This window comes from Mollisia scopiformis, assembly GCF_001500285.1.
Source record: "Mollisia scopiformis unplaced genomic scaffold LY89scaffold_7, whole genome shotgun sequence".
NCBI classification, from domain to species: domain Eukaryota; kingdom Fungi; phylum Ascomycota; class Leotiomycetes; order Helotiales; family Mollisiaceae; genus Mollisia; species Mollisia scopiformis.
The window spans coordinates 733,010-759,255 of record NW_017263587.1 but is presented as its reverse complement, the minus strand read 5'-3'; the positions used below and the strand labels follow the sequence as shown (position 1 = coordinate 759,255).

At 48.0% G+C, this 26,246-nt stretch overlaps 9 protein-coding genes across 9 annotated transcripts; 4 read left to right on the top strand and 5 right to left on the bottom strand.

Annotated features, from left to right (window-relative positions):
• Window positions 1-4,699: 4,699 nt before the first annotated feature.
• LY89DRAFT_465594 (uncharacterized protein) lies at window positions 4,700-5,758 on the bottom strand. Its single transcript, XM_018207714.1, has 2 exons — window positions 4,942-5,758; window positions 4,700-4,889 (listed from the first exon to the last, which is right to left on the bottom strand). The coding sequence occupies exon 1, from the start codon at window positions 5,658-5,660 to the stop codon at window positions 4,971-4,973; it is 690 nt and encodes a 229-aa protein (XP_018074266.1). The 5' UTR covers window positions 5,661-5,758; the 3' UTR covers window positions 4,700-4,889; window positions 4,942-4,970.
• A 3-nt stretch (window positions 5,759-5,761) lies between these two features.
• On the bottom strand, window positions 5,762-8,960 carry LY89DRAFT_465325 (uncharacterized protein). Its single transcript, XM_018207711.1, has 2 exons — window positions 7,578-8,960; window positions 5,762-7,529 (listed from the first exon to the last, which is right to left on the bottom strand). The coding sequence occupies exons 1-2, from the start codon at window positions 8,512-8,514 to the stop codon at window positions 5,863-5,865; spliced, it is 2,604 nt and encodes an 867-aa protein (XP_018074265.1). The 5' UTR covers window positions 8,515-8,960; the 3' UTR covers window positions 5,762-5,862.
• Window positions 8,961-12,467: 3,507 nt separating this feature from the next.
• LY89DRAFT_465385 (uncharacterized protein) lies at window positions 12,468-13,002 on the bottom strand. Its single transcript, XM_018207713.1, has one exon. It carries the CDS (start codon window positions 12,909-12,911, stop codon window positions 12,633-12,635), a length of 279 nt encoding a protein of 92 aa, XP_018074264.1. The 5' UTR covers window positions 12,912-13,002; the 3' UTR covers window positions 12,468-12,632.
• On the top strand, window positions 12,792-14,076 carry LY89DRAFT_682737 (60S ribosomal subunit biogenesis protein-like protein Nop16). The gene is made up of 2 exons (XM_018214559.1): window positions 12,792-13,073; window positions 13,173-14,076. The coding sequence occupies exons 1-2, from the start codon at window positions 12,961-12,963 to the stop codon at window positions 13,735-13,737; spliced, it is 678 nt and encodes a 225-aa protein (XP_018074263.1). The 5' UTR covers window positions 12,792-12,960; the 3' UTR covers window positions 13,738-14,076.
• A 1,798-nt stretch (window positions 14,077-15,874) lies between these two features.
• LY89DRAFT_666749 (uncharacterized protein) lies at window positions 15,875-16,543 on the top strand (the record flags this gene model as incomplete). The annotated part of the gene is made up of 1 exon (XM_018212935.1): window positions 15,875-16,543. The coding sequence occupies one exon, from the start codon at window positions 15,875-15,877 to the stop codon at window positions 16,541-16,543; it is 669 nt and encodes a 222-aa protein (XP_018074262.1).
• A 599-nt stretch (window positions 16,544-17,142) lies between these two features.
• On the top strand, window positions 17,143-18,368 carry LY89DRAFT_772557 (uncharacterized protein). Its single transcript, XM_018221911.1, has one exon. The coding sequence runs from the start codon at window positions 17,405-17,407 to the stop codon at window positions 18,044-18,046; it is 642 nt and encodes a 213-aa protein (XP_018074261.1). The 5' UTR covers window positions 17,143-17,404; the 3' UTR covers window positions 18,047-18,368.
• Window positions 18,369-18,746: 378 nt separating this feature from the next.
• On the top strand, window positions 18,747-19,475 carry LY89DRAFT_666747 (uncharacterized protein; the record flags this gene model as incomplete). Its single annotated transcript, XM_018212934.1, has 1 exon — window positions 18,747-19,475. The coding sequence occupies one exon, from the start codon at window positions 18,747-18,749 to the stop codon at window positions 19,473-19,475; it is 729 nt and encodes a 242-aa protein (XP_018074260.1).
• Window positions 19,476-21,228: 1,753 nt separating this feature from the next.
• On the bottom strand, window positions 21,229-21,666 carry LY89DRAFT_580559 (uncharacterized protein; the record flags this gene model as incomplete). The annotated part of the gene is made up of 1 exon (XM_018209067.1): window positions 21,229-21,666. The coding sequence occupies one exon, from the start codon at window positions 21,664-21,666 to the stop codon at window positions 21,229-21,231; it is 438 nt and encodes a 145-aa protein (XP_018074259.1).
• Window positions 21,667-24,022: 2,356 nt separating this feature from the next.
• On the bottom strand, window positions 24,023-25,511 carry LY89DRAFT_580511 (uncharacterized protein; the record flags this gene model as incomplete). Its single annotated transcript, XM_018209064.1, has 5 exons — window positions 24,023-24,255; window positions 24,314-24,575; window positions 24,665-24,994; window positions 25,063-25,082; window positions 25,148-25,511. Coding segments are annotated over 5 exons (1,209 nt in total), but the record flags the coding sequence as incomplete, so codon positions are not given.
• Window positions 25,512-26,246: the final 735 nt, after the last annotated feature.

The following is a 26,246-nucleotide window of genomic DNA, read 5'->3' as shown; positions in this document are numbered from 1 at the left end:
AAAAGTCATGCGCCTAGAGCTCCAGTTTTTGGAAATGGTTCGAATGCAATAACGTATGTCGCGTATAGATATGAGATGGTGTCTAGAGAGCTTTCTTTTGCGCTCTCTCCGACTAGATTCCTGCTTAAGAATGCGGCGTACTGTTCTTCGAGGGATATGGGTCTCTGAGACAATCTCGCGTTGCGACTTTCCCTGGCGCTGTAGGGATCGAATGACTGCACGTGCAGGGGTAGGCCATTCATTATTCTCTTTCTCGATAGGATCACTTAGGATAAGAGGTGTCTCCATCTTGAATTATGGACTGATTCCTAAGAGGGTTGTTGTGTAGTAAGGGTTTTAAAATGGGGTGTAGAATTTTTACGCGTTACCGCGTCTCGCTTAAGTGGGCCGTTCCCGGTGGCCTCAGCTCTTACTTGGCGGAGCCCATCAGCATGAGGTACGCATTTATCTTCATCCTTTTGTAGTCTAAACCTGTAAGCTGATGATCACAGGACCCCAAGTCAGGTTTTTGGGAACAGCCTTGCAGTAGAGAGGAAGTAGCTTTCTTGGCGGTTGTAGTAGCATGGGTAGCAGCGGGTGCAGTGGTCTTTATGGGCCGTAGAATGGAAAGGACGATGATTGATCTGCACAAGTTTCACACTTTGTGGTGGTGGTAGGGTGTAGAATATCGAGAGTCGGTTCGCTTTTTGGTAGTTTCTCCTGTGGTTGTGATCATGTTCGTGCCTGCCTGATGAGCATTCCCAACATGCAAACAGGGCAGGAAGCACTGTGTAGAGGTAAACAAAACCGTTTCGCTTCTCGTCCTCTCCTTTCTCTCTTCACAGACTTATCATATCAATCGTTAAGATGTTTAAGTCTATTTTTACCAACTTTCGCTTGCCCCCTCGCTCCGCTATCCTTATTGAACAGAGGGTATCGAGTGCCTTCGGCCGCTTCGCAAACGCCCGCCCCGCCAGGATTCTCGCGGATCTAGTCCGGTTCGAAGGGTGAGTTATCCTCGTCTTTTACTGTGCAGGCGTTGTGCGATTTACAGGCTGCTGCTGTTTTGACTGTATTCAGTGCCCCGGATAGGAAGTGCAGGTCTAGTGCCGAGACGTCCCCATTGCCGTCCTCGAATTCTAGCCAACCTGCCATACACAATGATCAATCGAGCGATCATCGAGCGCGAACCCTTACACGCACACATTCCAAGACATCATTTTACGCTTGTCAATGACTATATCATGCGCTTGTTGTTTATCGCTGGCTTCATTGTCTCACACAAACTGCTGTCCCGCTACATTGGAGACGATGAAGTTTCACGTTGGGGCGAAAAATATTATATGGCATAACTCGGACATTCATACCATGTTTCTTTGTAGAACATAGCACAGTCTTATGAAAGTGGCAGGGAAGATATTAGTACCCTCAAGCCAAGTGGAGCGAATTGGGCATGTTTGCACATCACAATCGTTTGAAGACTATAAATTTTGCGTTGGTACGGCTCAAAGATATGGTAATTGAGTGTTTGACAGACAAAGGATCCGCCTCCTGCGCAGGGCGGTCGGGGTACTCGACACCCTCTCGGAATATTGGGAGTGGTTTGTTGCCATTCGTTATCGAGTATCCTTTATTTTTTTTTTTTTTAAATAGTCATGGCTACCATTATCATTATACTGTATTTATAGCGGGTGGAGCAAGGTTCGCGCCCTTCGGGGCTGGTGGGAGCGACGTCGGGTAGCTCCATAGCGTTATTTCTTTGTATAATTATCCATAGCGTTATTCTTTTGTATAATCAGGTCCCTTCTCAATATCTTTATTTTTTCGGGGAGGGCCAAAAAAAAAAAAAAAAAAAAAAAAACCACACCCGTTGTATAAGCTGGGACGGGGATCTTTCTTTGTTGTACTTCTTTCTTGGATCAACGAGGACAAAAAACACACCCGTTGTAGGGTGGGAGCGGTGGTGGTATTCTGATGCTGGAGTTGAGCGGAACGTTGGACAGAAGAGAGTTGTTAAATAGTAGAGAGAGGTCGGACGGGGACGATGGGGACTGAGAGATTATCTTATTGGGCAGGGAGACACTTTCACTATCGAGAGCTTGGAGAGGAGAGCAACGAGGAGGACGAATATGGAGAGATGTGGAGTGCTGAGCTGTGTTCCTCGGGGAATATAGTTACTGTGGAGGAAAAGAATCAGCTTTGAGAGCGTGGACCTAGGTCGAGAGCTATCGAATATGTCACATTGGATGAGGGAGAGTTGGACGCAGCTTCGGGTCTACCCTGACCAAGCTCTCCTACCGAATAAGAAGACGATACTGCAACGAAGACTAGTGCGAGGCTCCGAGGCCTCACTGTCAAAAGCCACGCTTGATGAACTCGTTGGAGTGGAAACGATCTCAGAAGATTGCCTTTCATATCAATCAGCAGTGCAACAAATAACTCCGAATCCATCAAAAGCTATCTGAGCTGTCACATTCGCAAGTATGCGTACGGTGTCGAAGACGACTCCTAGGCCACATTCCATTGCCTCGATTTCGTTCTGCCGACACAGCTCTATATATGATCTTTCTACTTCTGTCACATAGCGGCAGATTTCAACTTGGATCATATCGTCGACACTTGGCACACAGGACCCTTACCTCAACAGTTGAGCGTCTTCGAAACTCCTCCTACTGCTAAGCCAGATGCTTCCAATGACCCATCCTACTCAAAGCAACTTCCCATCTCTGTTTCTACGGATAGCACAGTAACAAGTGTTTCACAATCCATGGTGTGGACCATGAACTGCTTCGTCTCTGCAAGAATATCGACTGGAATAGGGGAAATGGTAAAATGGAGTAGCTTGGGTGGGGCGGAAATTGCTAGATAGTACTTACGGAAGGTGGGGACAGTTTTGGGAGATGAATGGATAGATTTTATGCTGATTTTTGAACGTTCTGAAGATCAGATTTGCCTCCTGGTGATATATAAACTGATCAAAAGACGATTGAGACGTGAAGTGGACTTTTAAGTGTGGAAGCTAGGAGGGACAAAAGCGGGAGCCATTCCATCTCGCTCGAGATTCGAACATGGACTAGCATCGATTCATACCATTTCGGTACTAAAAGAATCCTTCATCCTATAAAACTTCAGAAGAATCCTAATGTATCGAGAAATGTAGAAGAATTCAAAAGTCCGACAAAGGAACGGGGATCCACGATGGCCTGGACTTCGAAGTAGACCACCACGAATGCAAGTATTCCAGGTCGTAAGGGATGCGACAGTGGTAACCCCATTTATGTTTAGCTCCCTAAAAGTCCCTAAATTCAGAGTAAAATAGAATTCCCTCTGTTCTTCATCCCAAAGATCGAAGTCTTGTCGCGTGAGCTTGAAGAATTCGAGGTCCGAATTGTGCAAACATGGCCCGCCGCACTTAGCTTCCGCTCAGTGTACCCGCACTTCGTAAAACCGAAGTACACTTCTAGATGAACATAACTAAGGGCTTTCTAGGTGGCCTTCGAAGTCTGATGCTGCTTTGCTTTCATATTTCATTTCGCACACAGCCTGGGTACTCTCGCTTAAACCCCTTTCATTTTCTTGGCGTTTGAAAGGAGGGTGTATTTCAAATTTTCGTTGCGTTACGTGTCGCTTAATTTTCACACCAGTCTAATGTGTTTAGGGGGCTTGAAGTTTTCGTTGCACTACGTCGATTACCCCTATCTTTCACTTCTAGCGTTTGTAAGGAATGTGTACCCAAATTTCGTTGCGTTACGTGTCGCGTAATTCACTTCACAATGTGTAAAAGGGGTAGAATTTCCTTTGCGTTGCATGACGTCAATCTCACTCATCTATTCCTCACTTATAAAGAGCCTATACTGCACAAAAAGATTTCGTTGCATTACGTGTCGCTTAATTCACTTGATAGTGTGTAAAAAGGGGTAAAGTTTCCTTTGTGTTGCACGACGTCTATGGGTCTATGGCTCCTCTTTCATTCTTCACTTCTAAACGATTTATATACACTACAAAAATTTCATTGCATTACGTGTGGCTTAATTCACTTGACAGTGTGTAAAACGGGGTAAGGTTTCAAAGGAGGTCAAGTGCTTTGACAAGTCGCTTACAAGTAACTTCTTTCTACAGTGAGTCTGCTAGAATGAAGTTACATCTTTCTTTACTTTTGGCATAAAGAACTTTGTTTGCTTCTGACTCTGGTTTGGCGATAATCGAATGAGGGTATTGTGGGATGTGCAGGATTGCTAGGTATGGGCAGCAGATTTCTTTCACGGAGAGCTCAATAGGGTGTTTGGATTTATTCATCTATGTCATTGTTTCCTCTTTGAGGCATTGTCATTTGAATGTCAAATTTCCGGCTCTCAAAAATCATTGCCCTGTGGGTCATTTGCCAGGCTTCTACTACCCAAACACCCCCAACAGACTCAGAGCAGCAAGATCTCGATTTCAAGTGATTCTCTGCATAAAGGTATTGTCTCATCATGTAGTACAGGCCTGGACACGAGTTCATCGAGTCCTTTTAGCTCTCACGTGATCGATATTTTCAAAGAAAAGGGGTTCAAGCGAGATTTGGATTCTCCGCCCGCCATGAATCAATCTTCTTAAGCGTAATGCCCAGAATTCCAACAATCGAACAAAAGTTACTATGACCTCTACGCCCTTCGAGACCAAAGAACTTTAGGGTGTGATATCCTCAACAAAAACCGTAGAAGTAGGAACAATATTACGAAAGATTAAAATATCTTTCTCCATCACTCGAGTCCAAACAAACCACCATGTCTAGCATCGAACAACGACACTTTCCCGCTCTTCTCCATGGATGAATACCAATTCAACTGCCGTCGTACTCAGTCTCTTTTCCATCTTTTCGAGCAGCATACATAACTCGAGGCTCTCCCGAAACTACTCTTTTTCTCTCCCTACAACCATTCGTTAGCACCCACCTTCTCCAAAAAGCTAGCTTCCCCATGCATGTCCTCCTCCCTGTTCGTCCATCATGCTCAGCACTCCACTTCAAACCCTCTCGGCCATAAATCTACCCCCATCACCCCAAAAACCCAAGATGCGCAAAATTCCCAGTTACACAGGGCCCCCACAACTCCCTCTCCCAACAGCTCCTCCAACCTCCCAACATTCCCACCACAAACCAAACACCATGAAGCGTGGCTTTTCGCTCTGCACCTCTCCAACTGTCTAATTAATATAAGATTCCCACTACTGCTGCATGTGTCACTCGAGAAGCGCGGCATATCTGCTGTTACACACCCAGCCAAGCCAAGCCACAATTTCGTTCCGTTGAGTGAGTGAGAACTGAAAAGGGAAGGCCAGGAGGCTAGGAGGGGTAGCTTGTGACGAGAAGGGAAGGTGGGCTTGCACGTGGAGGGCGGATCGGCTGTCATGTGATCGGTGTGAGAGGAGCGGTAGACGGTAGACGGATTTGGGGTTGGAGAATGCCGTGCGTGGAGAAGCGGGACGGGAAGGAAGGGAAGGGGGAGGGTTAGCATGTCACTGACTGGCAGAGAGGAAAGAGAGAGGGATTGGGTTGAGATGAAGAGGTCGTAAAGTGGTGTATATTCATTCATCGATCGATCCATGCCTTCCTTCCTAAACACCATCCTCCTTTCCTTCCTTCCTTCCTTCCAGTAGTCCTGTATATATAAAAATATAAAAAGAGGTTGCTCATCTAACATTATGCATTAAATCCCCACATGCATGCATAATACCCATATCCATAACCGTTGTTTCAGCCGCCCAGCGCCTAATATCCGTGATGTGATGATGATGGTTCTTTTGTGAGATATATATCCTCCTCTTCCTCCTCCTTCTCCATGACAACAAAAGGGAAGATATAAAATGCATCGTGATTCTTCGTCGCTTATCATCATCCTCATCTCAAACCATAATCCACTCCCCTTCACTCCCCTCCATGAACCTGGTCCACCTAAACGGGACGCCGAACGCACCTCCGCCTCTCCCCTCCACCCCGCCTTCCTCTTTCTCTTTCCACAGCTTCTCGAGGACTTCCAGTCCAGCGAGGTTATTCAGGTATCCGCTCCGCCCCATAATTTCTCTACACTTCGTCCTTACAATACTCTGCTGCAACTCATTCACGCACTCACTCCCGCTAATAAACAGCGGCCACAACAGGAATTTCTCGCACCCGGAACCCTGGTCTAGAGACGTGACGTAGAACAGGACCTGCGAGACCAGGTTCTGGAAATTGAGGTGCGAGGACGGCAAGTTCGGACAAGCCAGACGCTCCGTGTACAGCAGAGCCGCGTACCGGAACGCTTCGGAGATGTATCCGAAGTCTCTCAGCTGAGTCGGGGAGGGAGCCGTCGGGAGCGTGGCGACGAGGCGCGAGGGGTCGAATTCCCATTCCTGGAGCGCGAGACGGGCGGCTTTCCATTCGGTCCAAAAGGTGGTGCGGAGGTCGTCGTGGGAGGTCGGGGACGCGAGGTGCGGGAAGGACGCTTCGTCGTCGAGGGTGGATGCGAAGCCGTTCCCGTCGAAGTTGTGCGCGTGCAGGTTGTAGAAATCGACGAGGGCTTGGCCGGCGAGGCCGGGGCGAGGACGAGGTGGGGCGGGGCGGCGGACGGGGGCGATGGGGGAGGTCATGTCGTCGAGGACGGGGCGGTGTTGGCAGAGCATGTTCAGGCGACCTAGTTTGCCGATGGTTTTGAAGAGGATGGAGTCGCAGCCGGCGAGGTTCTCGAGGGCATGGTTGGGGTTTGAGGGGTTGGCTATCATTTCCAGGTAGCCGCCTCGGAGCTGGGCTTCTCGGTCGTTGATGCTGGCTGCGATGCCATCGAAGTATGTGAAGAGAGTTTCCATCCAGCCCCAGTTACCGGATTCGACACCCGAGTCGCGCATGCCAAGGATCTTCTTCACCCCTGCGAATTGAGTTCGGAATTGTGCGACACCAGACTCGCACATGCGATAATGGCACAGAATGAACAAAGTTGCAAGAACGCAATCATGACGGGCTTTGGTCGGATAGCTCAATTGCTGGTTGAGGAGATGGACCGCTAATGATCGATGCTGGTACTCCTCTTGCAGAGACGAGTCTTGAGGTTGCGCCTCGGGTGACATGGGGTAATTTGAAGTTCGTCGAGAAGGTACAGGTCTGAAGGTGCCGCCATTGATACGATCCTGGAACTCCAATTCCAAAGGTTGACGCCAGTGATCCTGTCCGAGTGACTGTTTGCGCTTCATACGAAGATTGCATGCTGCCAGGGCGCAGATAGCATGTTGCAAGCTCTTACTCGACGAAGCGAGGCTCAAGATGTGCTCTCTGTATGGATTACTGGGACTGTCGATAACGACCACGGAGGGACAGATGATCTTCTCATAGTAGTCGAGGAAGAATGAGACCCGGGGTGACATCTCGGCCGTGAGTGACGACGACATTGATTCGTTGCCCGCCATGTGGTAGTTGTCTGCAGCATCGGAGGCAGCTTGGGATGCGGCATCATCTTCATTAATCGACGTCCATCCGAAGTGACTTGATCGAGCGCTGGTCGCATACAGCTCCATGTCGTTGGGCCCGCGAGAGACCCCTGGTGATGTGGTTAGTGTATGCAACAATACAGGCTGAATGAACTTACCCAGCATATCGTCATCATAGAATAATTCGTTTGCAGATGGCGAATGTTGCTGCTGGCGGCCTTCAGAGACATCGTACTGATTCTGGTGAGAACTGATGCTCGAACTGATTTCCGACTGCGCGTAGTAGTTGTCGGGGCAGGACGTGGGACCACGTGAATCTCCAACCAACCCGGCGACTGGGCTGTCTGCGTTGGAATTTCGAGACGAGTAGCTGTTGTACATAGGAAGGGGACTGTGTAGATATGGAACTTCTTCAGGGAATGACTGGCTGATGGGGGATGCGTAGTCGCTCTCGGCGTAGTTGCTCATGGAGTCGATGGAACTTGAGAGTCCCAACCCTTCGTTTCTGCCTATGCTGAGAGTGTGAAGTCGGTGCAACTGTGGGAGCTGTCTCTGATGGTTCATCGCATCTTGGTGGTAATCCTGGAGAGGATATTCATGGGGGACAGCCATATTCCATTCTGGCATTTGCATGGGCGGCGCCACTCCATTGGGCGCCATATTGATGAAATCATAGTTCGTGAAGGGATTCGCGGGGATGGAACCCAGCGTTTCCATCTTGATCTTGACATTTTCGTCGTTACTTTCGTGTATTCGTGAGATCGTGGAGGCCGCTCGTGGTCGATTTGCGGGGGGACTCTTGGGTGCAGGAGCAGACCGCGCAACTGGAAGAGAAAGTCCTCGGAGTTTTCCTCGACTCGCCACACCCACTCCCCAAGTCAATTGGGTTTTGTATCCTGAACATTCCTTCCCTACTTCTAGACATTGTGAACAATATGGTCGTCGTCGGTCGCATTTGACACTTCTCTTGGTGCACGCGAAACAGTCGTCCGAGGCACCGCTAGCTGGTGCTCGTCGACGTCGCTTGCGCTGTGGTACTGTCGGCGGGTCCGACGAACACGAAGAATGAGGAGGACATGCGACGGGTAAAGTCATGATGATGAAAGAAGAGAATAAAGTGGAATCGAATTGAAAAAGGGTTTGGAAAGAAGTGTTAATGCTGCCTTATTGAGCACATCGAAGCAATCTATTGAGTAAGAAGATGGAAGGGGAGGAGACTCGTGGGCCAAACGTCTGGATGCGGATTGTGGTTTGTGGAAGAGCGGGCAAGGGACTCAATTATGAGGAGGCGGCCATCTCACTAGAAATGCAGAAGGGCAACCGGGGCCTGTCTGGTGCAGCTCCTCTCAACCACAAGTTCAAGTCCACAACATGGAGATCAGCACAGCGGCTTTGCAGGGGCAAAGAAGGGGAGGGGACAGGTCGACAGGGGGGGAAGACGAGGGCGACATGGTGTGGCCGTGGATGGAGCGTCTGGAGGAACCGAGGGCCATCAGTATCTGACGGGGGGGTGGATGTCGAAGGCGATGAACGGCGAGGGAGGGAGGAGAAACGAGAGCAACGAGACGAGACAGTAACGGGACCGAATGGTGCTTGCTACTCTGCTACTACAACCGACTACCATTGACGACCTCTGGCTACGACTGGCCACCCGCGACGTAGCTCATCAAAACTCAACACGCCAACGGAGCGAAGGGGAGCCAGTGGAAGCTAAGAACACCGGCATGACCAGATAGATCATAGCACAGATCATGGAAGACGCAGAGGAAGCCCTCTGCAGCCTTCCATACAGACCTCCACACACACACCACACAGAGATTCCACAACCAACCCACACATACTCCCACTCCCAGCAGCAATCAATTAATTGTGGTGATGATGATGATGATATGTTGGTCTGGACAATATGGCATGTCTCACACCGAAATAGCAACGGCCAGATTGTCGAGTGCGGTGGTGATCACAAGCTGCAGCCTGTCCATCTCAACAAGGAAGTTCCACAAGATTTGAGGCTTGTTTCTTTCCAAGATGGCTGATGGCTGGGCTTGGAAAGGTTTCAGAGCAATAAGCTTAATCTGAACTACTTCGTACTTGCCTTCTTCTCTCATTCTCGAACCAGGAAAATCAATCACCGAGCCCGCAACGACGACGCCCTGCCATGTGAATGCGAGTCCCCTGCCGCACGGCGATGATGATGGCCTGCATCGATGAAGGAGCAGCAGCTTCGTTCATCAAATCCATAATCGTCGTATTCGAGAGAGGGTGAGGGTCTGTTTGTCCCCTGGACGATGGCATCACTCTAACTCTGGCATTCTAATCCTATCCTATCTTCCCCCTCTTCCACTTGGAGAGCTGAAGGAAGCGAGTGTGTCCGGATTGGTTGCGCTCGAGATCTTTATCTGATTATCTACCCCTGCAGTACGTACAAAGCAACATAGGCCTTCACAATTAGCTCATCGCGACATCTGCCAACACAGTGACGGTCCTCGACCTGTAGCGCCGTTTGGGAGTCTGCACCAACGGAGATGAAAGGGAATGCGACAAGACGAGACGTCGAACAGTCGACCTACGTACAGTAGTCCACGGGATATATCAAGCCACTGGCGTCAACCAGCTAATGGTAGCCAAGTTTGGTGGGGGCAACAGCGAAGAAAAAAGCCAAACGCAGATGCAGGTGCAGATGGTGGTGGTTGTGGCTCCGGCGGCATTGCCGTCTTGAATGCTTGAAATTCGCCAACGGTCAACGACGATGGAAATTCTACGCCCGTCCCGCCTTCTGGCAAAATAGATGAATAACGGCCAGGGTTCTTGACGAAGAACAGGGAAATGGGACTCTGCTTCTCGGCTTTCCTCTCGTTGTTCCCTGTACTTCAGTACGGTGATGCACGGCACCCATGCACCTGTCAAGGAACAGCATGGTTCGAGAGCAGACGATAAGCTCAACTCCAGAGATAAGACTACCTAGGTATGCGCTCAATGCGCGTCAGGGTTTAGTGACTTGGTGCTTTCGTGAGGAGCTGCTGACTGATGAAAGCGACAACAACTCGTGAGGGGCAGGACAGGCTGTGCCTTGCTGCTTCTCAGCGTGCCAGCGTGCTGAGAGGACATGACATTGCGGTAGGGCAGGGAAGAAATATAGTAGTTGGAGCGTGCGCGATGCGATGCAAGGCCGTAGACATGATCATGAACATCGAAGGGTCCGTGGGACGAGGAATTGGAATCTGCCTGTTTACAAGTCCCGTTTCTTTTTCTGTCTGTCGGTGTCGTTTTCATTAATTCGCGCATGCGACGCAGAGATGGGATCACTCCTAAACCACGGTCCGTACGAAGTGGTACAGCAGGGACAGGCCCGAAACAGCTCAACAAGAGACTTTCCGGAGAAGGGCGACGGCGAGCGACTGAAGTTTGACGAGTGTCGGTCGGTGCGTGTGTGACTTTAGGGGAGCCCGAGAGGATGCTCCCTACTAGCTGACAGGTTAGGAGTTAGAAAGATCCCCCTCGCTCGCGGTCAGCGATCCTTTCACTCCTTTCCTCTCCTCTCGCTCACGCTTCACGACTGTCAGAATTCACTCCTCATCAGAACCTTAGATAAGGCCATCGACGGCTCGTTGCGCTTATCGACGCTTCGGGGCCCTTTTAGTCAATTCATGATTTCCCAGCAATGGATTCCGAGTTTCCAGGCTCGGATACGCATGGTCCATTTCTTTCGATGAACTTACTGCTGCTGCTGCTGAGTCCGCTGAGTCCACTGCGACGAAAAGCGGCCACTATTCAGACCTCTGGTCACTTCTCACCAATCACACAGGCCTCTCGGCCTTAGACTCTGGCACATCTGAACCTAGCAGGGACTTCGACGGGTCTAGTGGCGGGCGATGCAGGCGACAATTGCGCTATTGCACCAGTGGATCACCACTAGAAGGATTAGAATCTGCACAGAAGGCCCCCAAGCCACCATGGAAGCCGGCGAAGAACGACAGAACGGCCACAGAACCAACAGAAGCGTTCGACGGCTGTCGGACAACCTTGTTTCCGGAACTGGCTCCCCAGCTCAAGTTCCCTCCTTGCATCCAATAGACTTCGATACAAGCTCTTCACCCCTGAATCTTTGACAAGGCCTCTCATGTAATCCCGGATACTCTGCCGTTAATCCTCGAAAATCCTCGAGTAATCCTGCCTGCAGTCTGCGAGTCCGATTCACGTAAATCCTGCCAAATTTAGCCCGCAGTAGAGTTCTGACCAGCAGCGGCCAGAAGCTCTTTGAACACCGTCGAACAACCATCACTCATCATCGTGACCTTTTTGGACACCGTCGTTAAACAACACACTTTCCCCACAACTTGGCACGAAACCGTCCAGTGTTCTTGTGTGGTACGGGACGGGCTCAGGTGAGAGGTGCAGATGCCGAGAAATAGATGAGCTGCGGGGGAGCTATCTTTGAGAAAAGTCTAATGATTCTAGCGTTCCCCTCCACATATGACTTGCTATCCTTTTTAGGAGATTAGTCCGCCCGAAACACCCTCGGGTGCAAAGAGCCTTCGAGTCGTCCGAGGTCGCGGTACGGTATCTTCAGTTCGCAAAGCGGCTTCTTCTTTCGATCATGCGAGCGCGAAAACCAGATAGTGCGTGTACTGATTATCTGCATCGAAGTAGATCGTGAGATCTGGATGATGATGTCCAGGTATCTTCGGTGAAGATGATGTTACACTGTGATCTTACCTTGTACGACCAGCTAGAGATTTGTGTAGCCGTTGGATTGTGCTCGTTGCGAGGCTGTCAAAGTTCCTTGGACGAGACGGCGCCCATGACTGGCTCAGTCGCCTTCGACGAACGGACTCCGCCAATCTCACCGCTGATTCGACGAGGGCTTCTCTGCAGACGCTGACGCTGATATGGGGCACATCCGTGATCGAGATTTGTGGCGCAAAGTGGGTTGAGGGGCGGTCGACTCGGACGAATTGTTCTGTGGATGAAACGTTACCTCCGAGCTGGCAGATGGTCTGGATTCCGCCGATCATTATTCGTCAGTGCTTCTATGCATTCTGTTCCTGAGTTCAATTATCGAATTCGTTCAAAGAGGGAGGTATGCTGCAGCTGATGCTAAAAACTACATCATGTCGTTCATGATGTCTGTGTGTAGGACCTCTTAGAGCGTACACGTCGAGAAGTTAATATATTTCCATGCGCTGCGCTCGTGCAAGAACGAGATGACACGATCATGACAGCGTTGGGCTTTTTGCGAAGTGAGACCGTGACACAATGACAATTGCAGCACCGAGGACCGCGGTTGCAATATCCAAAGATAGGAAGACGTGGGGGTTTTCGAAAGTTTTCGAGAGAGAAATACGGCATGAATTGACGGAGGAATGCTGGGGTGACACAAGCAGGCACGTGCAATGGCTGCTTAGGTAAACCCACGTGCTGATAGCAAAAAGTTCCAGGTTGCTATCGGTCGCGATAATATTTTCACAAGTCTCAGATTTCTTGGTTGGCATCAGCTCGACTCCCTCGGTTTATATTTACACCTAGACCAAAGACGCAGTAATGGGTCGCGAATTACAGAAGAAGAAGAATCGGTCTTCGATCTCTAAGGTCAAGCTGAAACCCAAGTCCAAGAAGGTCAATCCTTTGGGCAATGCTATCATTGCGGCGAACTGGTACGTACCCCTCCTTCATCTATCTCATTCTGACTTACAACTACCCTATTCTTCCTATGTTGAGTCTCCATCATTTCGCTAATCATAATGCTTATACAGGAACCAGAAAGAGACCCTCACTCAGAACTACCGCCGACTTGGCCTCACATCCCGCCTGAACAGCGAAACTGGCGGCACCGAAAAGCTCAAACCAGGCACTGAATCCAAATCGTCAACCTCAAGCAAACTTGCAATCACAAATGCCATCCCAAAGACCTTCACGCCCACCGAAGCTAGAGTAGAGCGGGATCCCGAAACTGGCAAAATTATCCGAGTCATCCACGCCAAATCTCGTCCTAATCCCTTGAATGATCCATTGAACTCGGAATCCGAAGATGAAGAAATGGGAGAGGAATTTGAAGGATTCGAGAGCGAGAAGGAAGAGGAGAACGAAATTGTGAAACAATTAGAAGAGCAAGCTTCGATGGGAGCTCCGCCAGCGGAAAGGAAACAAAGTGATAGAGAAAAAGAATGGATTGAGAGGCTGGTGGCAAAATATGGAGACGATTTTGGAAAGATGGCCAGGGACAGGAGATTGAATCCTATGCAGCAGACGCCCGCAGACATTAAGAGACGGGTTGGCAAGTGGAAGGCAAAAGGAGGGGTTGTCAGTGTCGAGAATTGAGGCCTCAAAAGCGTTCTGGGATGAAGTTTTTTTTGGACTTCTTACTGTGGCTGGATTTTTGGCGTTGTGGAGATTCTTGGACCGAATACATGACCTTACGGCCCGTACTTGTCAAGAATGAAGGTTCTTCCCGAGTCCTCCATCGCAAGTCGGACATCCTTCTACCCCTCACCTGAGCATCAGAACCTTAACAGCATTTTGACTTTCTCCTCAATCGTCTTAGAACTGGCAAGTGCTGACTCCTTCCCCTCTTCCATCGTCATTGTCAGAAAATCACCTGACTGGAAGAATCCATTGCCGAATATCGCGTTCTAGAACAGCTTCTTTTCAACCCCACCTTTCTTCCAACTTCGCATCTTATTACAAGCTTCTGTTCTTCTATCGTGCTTCTATGGCTCGGTCCGATTGTTCTCTGCAAGTCTGGTCGTACCTTGCAGCATCACCCCACAATTCTTCCCGCTGCGTGGGTGGTTTTCGGGATTGAGCGACGATCACGCATCGTATGATATGAGACGTTTTTGTCTGAATTCTTACCACGGCCTAGCTTCTTGGTCTGATTGAGATGGTGAGGACCTTGAAAGTTCGGAATTGGTTTCCCCGTGCCCATTTCGTTGTCCTGGGTGAGATTGTGAAGACTTCAGACAGTTCTTGAGTCCATTCCAATCCCTTCGGCCGGAGGGTCACATCCTCTGGCTGCTGCAAAGATTTATGCACGAGGTTAGGAAGATGATAATATATTTGTGCTCTAGATGATGACGAAGTCCTCTACTTCTATTCCGTCCTGCTAAGCTATGTTTTCTGTATCGTGTCTCCCATTGGAATTTGTTGCCCGCCAAAGCGCCTCGCAGCTAACAGTAAATTGCCCATCAATGAACACCCCTTACTTATCTCAATACATCCTAAACTTCCTCATCATCCTCCTCCGCCGTCTCCTGCTCTAAACGAACAGCCTTGGCTAAACGCACAGTTTTCTTCGTAACAGCAGCATTAATGCCAACGTCAGGATCTTGCTCCCCATCGTCTTATCCCTCAACCTCAGATTCCTCTTCCTCAGTCTCTGGCTCTTGTAGCATGACCTTCTCGCCTTTGGCCATCTTCCCTTTCCCCTTCCCTTTACCTTTACTCTTCGACTTCGGAACCTGCTTGCTGCTCTCGCCCTCCTCTTCATCATCGTTCTTGACAGGTGGCTCGTCGGATCCGATGCCCTCCTCTTCCCACTTCTTGCTCAGACGTCGCCACATACCTTTTACAAACTCTCATCAGCATATGCAGGGCGGAGGTAAGGGAGGCATACCCCTCGTAGCTTCAGCGCTATGTTTGCCTCCTTCCGGCTTGTCGGGCATGCAATCTGCAACGTACTGCCATTCTTTGCTACCGGAGGGGTAGCCCTTTAGCTTTAGCATGGCGCAGAGGAGTTGCTCCATGTCTGGGGGAGGACGCTTGGGTGGCATTTTGGTTGGTCTAGGGGTGTCGGAAAGTTTTGTTGTGGACTTTGTTGGATTTCAGGAGAGTTTGGGAAATGCGAGAAGGATAGAAAAGCAGATGAGATGCGTTGCTAGTTATGACTATTCTTTGCCAATAGTTAGTCCTTCTCCCGCTCAATCTCGAGGGATGTCGAAGCTGGGTGAGACCCGAAGGGATCAAGAGCAGAAACCGCTGGTTCGATTTTCTTCCGAGGGAGAAAAACATGCACATGTCAAGCATCAGGCAAAACTGCATGTCATGTAGTTGTCTCGAAGCTGTTTAAGGCTCAACGGTAAAGAGCGAAACGCTCTTGCTTTCCAGCGGATCAGCGTGTGCATGTCAGTCTCGTTGCAATGCAACATGTTTTGTAACGACATCAGTTGCAACGTGGAACGTCTGACTATTTTTGAGGAAAGCAGGCATCTGTCTTTGGACAAAGTGAAGTAGGCGAGTATCTAGTCAATTCTCGGAAACGATGGAATGCTGTGCGGCGGGCGAGGGCTAGACTCTTCCTCCGTAAGTGTCTTGTGCTCCGGAATACGTGCTATTTAAGTAGCTTCGCATACTGTTGTTACCTTCTTTCTTTCCATCATCGACACAAAAAATCTACCCAACGACCCTCGAACTCTCACCAAAAACCACACCTCAACGACCAATCCTCAAGTCCTCCACGATGCCACCAAAGACAAAAGCTCCCGCTACCGGGGTAGAGAAGTATAACCTCCAACTGCCCATGCATCTCCAACTCCTCTACTCCATAATCCTCGAAGTAGGTCTCCCAACCGGAACTGAAGCCTGGGACCGAATCGCATCTCGAATCCCCGTTGGAGAAGACGGAAAGGATGTCCCTGGCACAGCTATCAAGAAGAGATGGCATCGCTTGGAGACCAATTTGGATAAGGGAGAGTTGTTCGGAGAGGATCATAAGGATATTTTGGCTGAAAGCAAGACGAAGGTTGTCAAGGAAGTGAAGAAGGTCGCGGTTAAGGAGAAGAAGGTGGCTAAGGGTAAAGGCAAGGGGAAGGAGAAAGCGCAGAAGGTGGTTGAGGAAATTGAAGATGAGGAACAGGATGGTGATGAAGTGCCTGAAGCAAGTTCAAGCAAGGTTGCTGTGGAAGATGAGGAAATGAAGGAGCCACCTGCAAAGAAGGCGAAGGTTGAGAAATCGAAGAAGGAGCCGAAGAAGCTCAAGGTGGTAAAATCACAGGAGTTGAAGAAAGTTGTTGAGAATGAAGTTGAGGAACAACAAATTGAGGAGACTGAAATGGATGAGATAGAGATCGAGGAGGATGTCCACCCAGAGGTCATGGAAATGGAAGCTGAAGCGGGTCATGAAGTATGATGGTATGGTATCTGCGCCAGATATGTACGACTTAGAGATAGCAGGGGTATTTTGGAGTATTGGTATGGATAGATACCGGATCACTCAATAGTAGTAGCCTCACAGATGTAGAGAGAAGGAAGACGAGATGACCTGATAGCGGAATTGATTTTTTTTTCTTCTTGTACTTAGACCAGACAAACTATTAATCGCTACTACCTTTCCAGAAGGCCATAAGATATTGCTGTTTAACGTCATTTCCTTTCACAGACTTTCTATGTCCTCAACCACAATTCTTGGAAACCCCGACACAATCTACGCCAGCTCATAGAATCATAGTTTCTCACGTGCCAAGTGTTCCAAAGTAGATAGTATCAATTGACAATCATCACTTACCCCGCATCTGGCATCAAGTGAATGGAACAAAGTGAACGCTAGGCTTTATGACAGCGTCTTCGAGAAGATCCGAGATCAGGGAATGAAATCAAGGCTCTTCCAGAGTCTGTGGCGTTCATCAGCCTTCCATTACCTTCTTGAGTTTATGGAAGGTCGACTCATTTTTTAGCGGGAAGCTGACAGGTTTCTTGTCTTATGCGTGAATATATTGTCGTACAGCAAGCCGCTTGCCAGAAAGATCGAGAGCCTCTAGCAAACAAAGCAGCTTGTATCTGTAGTATGTAGCAATCCTCTTCAGTATCGGCGATGTCAGCTTATGCTATCGATAAGTGGAACGTGCTAGACTTCCAGATGAACTAGACGATACGCACCCTTCGCTGCGAACGAAGTCGAAATCCTTTGTGCTTGGCTAAAAGCGCCAAAGCTACTACATTCCGTAGGCTAACAAGATATTCCGCTCTCCAGGCATCTATTTCATCAGGGTATATGAAATACGAAAGGTCCAAATATTGTCATCCTTCATCACTTTCCCTCCACAAAGTCTCGAAATCACCGACACTCTACAATACCTGGAAGACACTTTGTCATTCTCAGACCCACAAAATGCCCCCAAAGAAAGCACCCAAAGCAGCTAAAGATGGTCCATCTGATGGTATGGATTCCTTTGCCTTAAATCATGACGAGAGCGCACTCCTCTGGGCCATGATGGGCGAAATGAACCTGCTGGATCGAACCAAAGGTATCACCTGGGACGTTGTCAGAGGTGCTGTCCATTCAACAACCCCAGAAGCTGCGAAGCGAAGATGGTACACTCTCTGTGCGAAGATGGAGAAGAAAGGTCACCCACTTCCTGAATCGGCAGGTAAAGCAAAGCCACAACCAAAGGAGAAGAAGGCAGCAGGGAAGAAAGGAAGTAAAGTTGAAGAAGCAGACAAGGAAGAGTCTGAGGAAGAAGAGGAGGCCAGCGGACCAGCACTAAAGGCCAACAAGAGAAAGGGAAAGGGTCCAGAGAAACCTCCAAAGGCCAAGCGCCCCAAGAAAGAAGAGCTTAGCTCACGAACGGTCGAGAGCGAAGATGAGGCATCTGAGGAAGCTCAGGAAGTCAGTCGAGAGGTAATCGATGACTAAGAAGCTGGCAATGAACCAGCATCCCACGAAGAACAACTCCAGGGAGCTCAGGCTGAGGATGAGGATGATGGAAATGAGGCATAGGCTGGTAATCGGACAGTGTAAATTGGTGGCATGACTCCATATGAGCGTACTTATGCGGACGAATAGCTGTATTGGTGATGGGAGACGGATTTTGGTCCTTTTTGAAATATGGATCCTGGATGCGTATGCAAGATTTGCTTGTCCAAGACTATTGATACTTGGTGGACTGGTGAAGCGCATTGCTCTTGAGATGAGAAAATATCAATATCATACCCTACTCGAGTCCCTTAGATTGAGATGTGATTTGCCTTTACTTCATTTGTTGTTCTCTTTACCCTATTCAAATACCAGCTACAGCTACAGAACAACTTAGAAATTATTCCAACCTTCTCAAATTCTTTGAGCTGACTTCAAGCTGCAAAAATACGAGAAATCCAAAGAACCCTCGAAGCCTTTGAAGTTGAAAACCTAATTTGCTAGTCGCTCTTTGTCGAAGAAAGGAGTTCGCGGTCAATTCTCCGCATCGGCTCCGCTTGCCCGCTCCCTTCCCTTCGCCTACTCCTTTTCGATCTCAACCACACAACTTCTTGCTTCAGCAACAACACAAACAATCTACAACTACTCCACAACACAACCTTCAAACAACTTCCCAACCTCGCACTTGCAAAGCGCAATCATGACTTCTCTTCGTCCAGCAGAGGTCACCCTTCTGGTCTCCATCACTAAGCAGATCAACTCGACCCTCGACTTCTCCGAAGCCTCCGACAAGTTGGGCATCACCGCCAGCGCCGCTGCTCAACGCTGGGGTCGTCTCAAGGCCAAGATCGTAGGCAAAGGAGAAATCACCCTCAAGAACGGCGACGAGCACGTCCTCATCACCAGCCTTGCCAAGCAATTCGGTTCCACGGATGTCAACTTCGACATGGTTGGTAAGGAGATCGGCTGTACCAAGAGCGCCGCCACTCAACGTTGGGGCCGCTTGAGACTCAAGATCGTCGGCGGAAAGGATGGAATGAAGGGAGGTCCCAGACTCAGGCCCGCTGGTACTACGAAGGTCACAAAGTATGCTCCCAAGGTCAAGGTCACTCCAGCCAAGAAGGCTTTGCTCGAGAAGGCTGTCATGGAGGAAGAGGATGTTGGCGCCAAGTCCGAAGCCAGCAACGTTGTCGAGGAGGAGAACGAGGAGGACCTTCTTGCCGCTCAACTTCATGAGAATCGTGCCACCAATGCCAACTCTGGTTACGAGTCCGTAGCTGAGATGGAGGAATACGTTGATGCTACTACTGAGCAAGACACCCCGATGGTATTTAACCCTGACGCTCCTGAGGAAGAGTTCGTGGACGATGATGATTGGATTAAGCGCGCAGTGTTTGCTGACGAGAAATACGAGTTAGGCATCCGTTGAAGACGATGAGCCCAAGTACTTCGACTCCGACCCCGAGGACTACGAAGTCTGAACAACTCGATCTACACGGTATTCTCTGGTGGAGTGATTTCTATCCTTGGAACTGGTTACTATGGGAATGCGAGCACTGATGACGGAATGTGAAAGGGAATGGGGAAAACAAGCGAGTACATAATCAAGCATTTCTTTATGTGACAGTCTCTTGAGTCCGGTGGGATAGTGAAAGTGCGGGAGGACGATGAGGCTTCTCGATACATTCACTCTGGACATAGCTGGCAAATATCAGGAGACTTTCCACCTTCAAACTGTGTAATTGTGTCAAAGTACTCCACTGGGAGCCACTTTGGCAGTGGTCACCTGAGTGAGAAAGTGAGCGTGTGCGAGGAAACAGGGGCCACTCAAAGTCTTGTTTCCTCTTATATCCTCTACTGTAAATCACTGAAGCCCAATTCACTGGTCTCTAGTCTCTAGCCTCTGCCTTCTGGGACTATAGCTAAGCGAGACACGTGATACTTGGAGCTTTTAAATTTTCGACTTTCCTTCCCGGCACGTCTGGGACGACCTCCAGAAAACTCTACAAAATTCCAGCTCCTCCTTTTGAATGCCTTTCCAACTGCTGTCAAATTAAAGCAGTGCTAGCGCTATGAATCGCAGTTGGGATATTTCATGCACTCAGGGGTAGCGAGGTGGTCCAAGCGTTGCATAATAGGTCATATTCACTTCGAGAATGCAGGCAGTTGACTGCACTGACGAGAGTTTTTATATCAATAGAAGACTTTTCAAACAGCGTAGCTAGACCTGATCGTTCTTCGGTGTTCCTATATCTCTTTGTGTGTGAATGATAGAAAGAACTCAGATCTTTGCATATCAGAGCATAATCTAGAGCTTGGAACGTTGTTTCTCGAATCTTGGAAGACCTTGAAAAACTGAGGTATCATCTCTTTCATTAACCGCCCAATTACTTGATTGATCTAGGATTTCCCCATTACCTCTCGACTTCCAAACCCTTTCGATCCTGCCCACTTCGACAACCAAATACGATACCACTCATCATGCCCGCCGCCGACGATCATTACAAGCTGTTGGTCTCCATGATCAGACAGAAGAATGACTTGGAAGAGATAACTAATGGTGTGGACTGGAATAAGTTTGCAAAGGACCTCGGTTTGCAGACAGCGGACGCAGCCAGAAAGCGATGGAGAAAGTTTGGACGTGAGAACGGCTTCATAGGACCTGCTCGGTCGTATCAAGTGAAAAGAAATAAAGCTGCTTAGAAGGTCAAAGCCAAGGCCAGTGCGGAAGGAGTTCAAGATATCGAGCCTCGGGAAGCAACGACGAAGGACAATGAAGTGACGAATGAAGATACCCTTGATGACACGAGTCATGGTTCAGCAAGTAAGCATGTTCGAGAGAGTGAGGACGAGGCAATGTATGATGAGGCTTCTGATGACGAGGTATAGAGCCTCTGGGCGACATCAATTAGAACCAAGGAAAGGACAGAGGAACTAGGACAGCTAGCAACATAAATTTACATATGATGTACCAATAATACACACGGACTGGCAATTGCTGTGATTTGCCGGTCTGTGCGTGCAGTCTTCATCTCGTTCCCATTTGGCTCGTCTTCAATGCAACCCCTCATTCTGAATATTGGATTTCCACGTAATTTCTTGGAGCTTTTAGCTCTGAGAACACCGAAGACACCCCTCTCAGGTATAGAAACAAGTCCTACAAGCCACAGGCCTACCATATCTCATAACTCTGTGCTGCCATAGCAAAAGTTGCTTTTGTCGCTTGGGTATTTATCCGAGAAAAATATCCCACTGATATTGCTTGCAGTAACCTTCCTCACACCATCAATGAGCGTTGAGTAGAAGACGCAATTGTTCGAGTCTTCCGAAACGGGCATCTGCCACGAGTAGGATTCGCATCTTGACATGTACATGCATTTCAATTGGCATGAAAGAGCGTCGTAAGCGTATCGCATATCGAGGATGTTGGAGACGAGGTAGTCTGCCGGAATGCCTTCTACGTTGCAATTCTTCAAGCTCTTGGTTGGGATTGCAGTCGAGGTGGAAGTTGTCGGAGATGCGGTCGGGCTTTGGAGAGGATGAGTTCTCGTAGGTGACGATAATGAGTGGCCTAAAACTGTGTATATATCCCTTTCCGGAATATCTCTGCGATGGTACATAGGTTGCATTGTCGATACTGTCGTCAATGCCGTAATTGGAGACTTGTCGGTCGATGCTTGAGCTAGCGCTACCCTCCGTACTTCAACTTGGTTTCCATATTCAGATGGATCTTGAAGTGGCGATTGGGTCGATATATGTGCGAGTGATAGTAGGAAGAACGAAAGAATAGATGGAAGGTTCAACATGATGAAGTCACTTTTCTTCACGCAGACCAAGCAGGAATTGTGACGATAATAATGTCAAAAAGAAGGGACGAAGAATTGCGGAATCTTGGGAATCTATTCTTATGATTGCTATTAACGACCACGTAATAAGTAGACCGTGATCATCAAAATGGAGTGATTTGTTTGGTTTCTCGGCTCTATCCATATTGGCAAAATGCATCGCAATTACTTTGGAAATTCATGCAGAACCCGCCAGATTCAATCCTAGTACCTCATGGGACGTAACCTTATGATCCTAGCAAATACAAGGTTATATGCATATTATAGGGTATAGAACGATGGAAAGAGTTCTACTCCATACACTCGACGAAAATTTTCTCAGCCATTGGTACATTATACCGCCTGCCTGAATTAAGGATCATGAGATGGGAGCATAATAGTTCGCACGTGGTACATACCACTATATTGTATCGAGATGAATCTTTTGATCAATTGATAGAAAATACATGAGTAAGTATTCAATCCGGCATCGTGCTCGCAAATCATCACGTGGGCTGCAAGCAAGCGTTTCTATAAAGCCAAGGACAATAACCAGACCACCCAAGCTTATAAATACAAGGAAAGATAAAGAGCAAGCTCTCTTCTAGTTAGACCTTTAGTAAGAAAGTTATTATTCGCATTAATCGTCTGCTTAACTAGGTACCTAAATTATGCATGTGGCGGCATTGATCCTATTTGTACCTACATACGTACAAATGCTTTTGCATGAGTAGTCAAAGATGGTCAAGAACGGGCTTTAAATGCTTAGAAAGTCCAGCAACTCCATCTTGCAAAGTGCACGTAGATCTTCGATGATCTGCATGGGACACAGCGCTCTGCGGTGTGCGACATCTCATATGCAGGTACCGCATATTGATGCAGGAGATGTCCCGTCTGCAGCCCCAACGCCAAGACACTGCTGACTGGACATGGAACTCAATCTTTAGATCTTAATATCTCACCAGATAATATGAGGGTGAGCTCAGAAAATGGGAGAGCAAACCTGGAATCTGGAATGCACGCAATCGCAGTCACGTGCAAACACAACTTTGCCAAACATGAAAGTATCTTCTCTATTCAACAATCTTTAAGTACCATTCAGTTGAATAGATTGACAGGCGGGAGTTTGTGGATCTCACAGCAGACTTGAAGCCGACATCTGCCAATACTGTGCAATATCATGCCAACACAACTTAACAAACACCAAGACATCGATATCAAAGAACCAACGTCAACGTATCCATGTCAAGGGACCCGCTTCTAAATTATATTACTTACGCTTCAAGTTTTGCCTTGGGAATTTCTCAAAGACTTTTCTTGTGTAGAATATCGATCTCAGAAGAGACTTCAAAGAGGCTATTGAACGCAGATGAGTTTTTTTTTACAAGAAACCTTACCAATGGATGTTCGCCTCTTCTATCGTATTCGAGGTCGTGGTTCGAACTTCCGTGAGAAGTATCTCGGAAATAGACGCCTGGAATACAGATCCCGCAGTAGCAAAGATTCCGCTGACAGCGCGGATTCCGCGTAACGCGCAATTCGCGCGGAATGCGCAAATTGCGCTTTCAGCGCGAAAAGAGCCATATTTGAACACTGTCCGCCAACTGGAATGGCAAATACTTCCGACTCCTCGATCTGCTGGCAAGAAGTTGTCATGCCAAGTCTGAGAAGATTACTAGAGTGACGAGTGAAAGAGACGTCCCGTCTGCCGCTTCAATGCCAAGGCGCTGCTGACTGGACATTGGTGATTGAAAAAATACAGTTAATGTGATTGTGTTATACGGTATGAGGTATTTCAAGAAACAATATGGGAGTAAGCTCAGGAAATCACAGAGCAACCTCGGAATAAAATAAGTAAAATCACGTCACGTGCATATTTTCCATTTGCCAAACAACCTGGAATGGTCGACAAGCGAATGCCTGCGTCGAACCATAAGATCTTCTATTCTTCAGGAGTCTGTGTATACTACTTAGTCGACAAATATAGCCAGGCATGAGTTCCTAGGAACTTGAGAACGCTTTCTGAAGCCTTGAATAGGCTGAAAAGGTCGCAGCCGCCCAATCTTTCCAGAATGTCAGATGTGAGCCATCTCTGCAATGTAACCCTAATTCTCAATGTGCGTATGATACTAACCTCGTTCTTCTTCCACTACTATCTCACTTGAACCTCGATAATTGGGCCATCCCATTCATCTTTCGCCCATAACATGTAATAGATCAAGCTGAAAGCCACCAGTCCCCCGGAGACTAGAACATTATAATTCATCGTCGATGGTACAATGGGTGTTGATGGCGGCCAGAAACTAAAGAATAGTATGACGGTTAAGTATATGCAAGCAAACGTATTATTAATCACCCCCAGAACTCCGGGAACATGCCATGGACCTTTGAAAAAGCATAGTTAGTGCTTCCTTTAAGTCAACAATTTGTTATCTTCACTTACCCCAGACTAGTTGCGCGCCTTTGGTATTCAAAAACACTGGTGTTTCCGCCAAGTCTGTTAGTGCATTCTGAAAGCTGCCAGTGAGCCGTCGATAAAGTAACAACACTGCACAGATCAAGTAGGAAGAGTATAATCCAGCAACAGAGAGCGAGACTATATCATTGAAGGCTGTCGAAGAACCAATGGTGATAAGGGCCAAGAGACAAGAAACAGTCGTAGTTGTTGCGACAGCCCATAAGGGAACAGTGGTTCGAGCATCGACCTGCATGAAATGACTTATAATCAGCTCGGGTTGCACCAAGGTAACTCCAATGTTTATGGTGAAGCCGATATCTTAGAAATTATAGTTACCCGTTGCAGAATTCGCCATGCAGGCAAGCCACGATCTCTTGCAAAAGACCAAAACATTCGAGATGTCGAGGCAAGTATGCCAACTGTAGCGCAAAGTGCTAATACTGTGACTATGGAGGCCATCACAGCAGAACCCACTACAGAGTTAGTCGCTTGAAGAAAGATCTCCATGAATGGATAGCCTGTGTTTGTAGACAGAGCGTCTTGCGTATCCCCCATGCAGAATAGAAGGGCTATGAGCATTGCGAAGCCCATGATGCCATTCAATACCACACTCAACATAATCGATCTTGGAACGATCAGGGACGGATTATGAATTTCTTCAGACATCTGCAATGGACCTCAGCTTCATTCCGATCCCAGTACCTCTCGGATTGGAGGCATAATGCCTTTCTTACATGAAAAGCTCCATCGGCACCTATATTGGGCAGAGTCAGAACCATGAAAGTCGGACTAAGAAAAGCAGAGTTGTATCTGGCGTACCAACAAAGGCAAACACATTTCCAATCAAGCCGACGAAAAACGACAGCCCTTGAGTTGGCCAACCACCTTCGTTGAGCCATGTCCTGAACACAAAGGACGTACTGCCATGCGGACCGAGAATGATCAAGGTGATCAAGATGCCAAAAAATCCAATAAGATGAAGGATCAAAATTAGACCTTCAAACTTTGGTAGTGTGCTGCTGATCACTGTGTTTATGAAGACAGCAAAAAATATAACAGCCCAGAAAAGCAATGTCCCTTGATAGCCTTTAGGTGTATAGCCTGGAACCGTTAACGCAATCAATCCTTGTATAAGAGTTCCTGTGAGGTATCCTCCAGAAGCCACACCCCCTGGCCAACCTGACTCAAGAATTGCTAAGAAAGGTTTGAGGTACGGAATACACGCCGTCACAATACCCAGACTCTGCACTATCTGCGTGCTGATTACTGCCGGCCAGGGGTCGAAAGTTGGATCAGTTGTAGGTTGATTCAAATAGTGTAGCTGAAATCCAGCTGCAACAATGACGCTGGCACGAATTTCGTTACAATTTCTGATGTGGGGGCAGAAGGATACCTACAAAATGCGGGTCCCAAAGATCGTAATTATGGTAAGCTTGCGGGTCCAGACAGTCATGATGTTTAAAGAAATGAATGTGATCATCAAAATCAAGCCGGTGTCAGTGATGATGTTGACGATGGCGACTGAGCTCCAGAAGGAGATCTATAATACAGCTTAGAAGAATGACGGCAACCTAGAGATAAGGATATCACCTGGTTGAAGCATGAATCTCCTAAGAAATCCCAAGGCCGTGGTACTTGACATTGAAACAAAACTGCAAAACTAGAAGCAACAGTCAGAGTATTATCACAAGACCAAGAATTTTTGATATCCGTTTGTATATTGTGATTGGTGTCAGACCGATGATGAAAGTGACGATTGATACCTTCGCTAGGCCTATGCTGATAATAAAGAACAGCCCGGCTGCATACTCGGCCTGTACAAGATAATTAGAGCTAAGGAGAGACTCAAATTATAGAGACATGACAATGTGTTTCACTTACTTTGAATAGAGCCACTTTCTCCTCCTCACTTAATGTG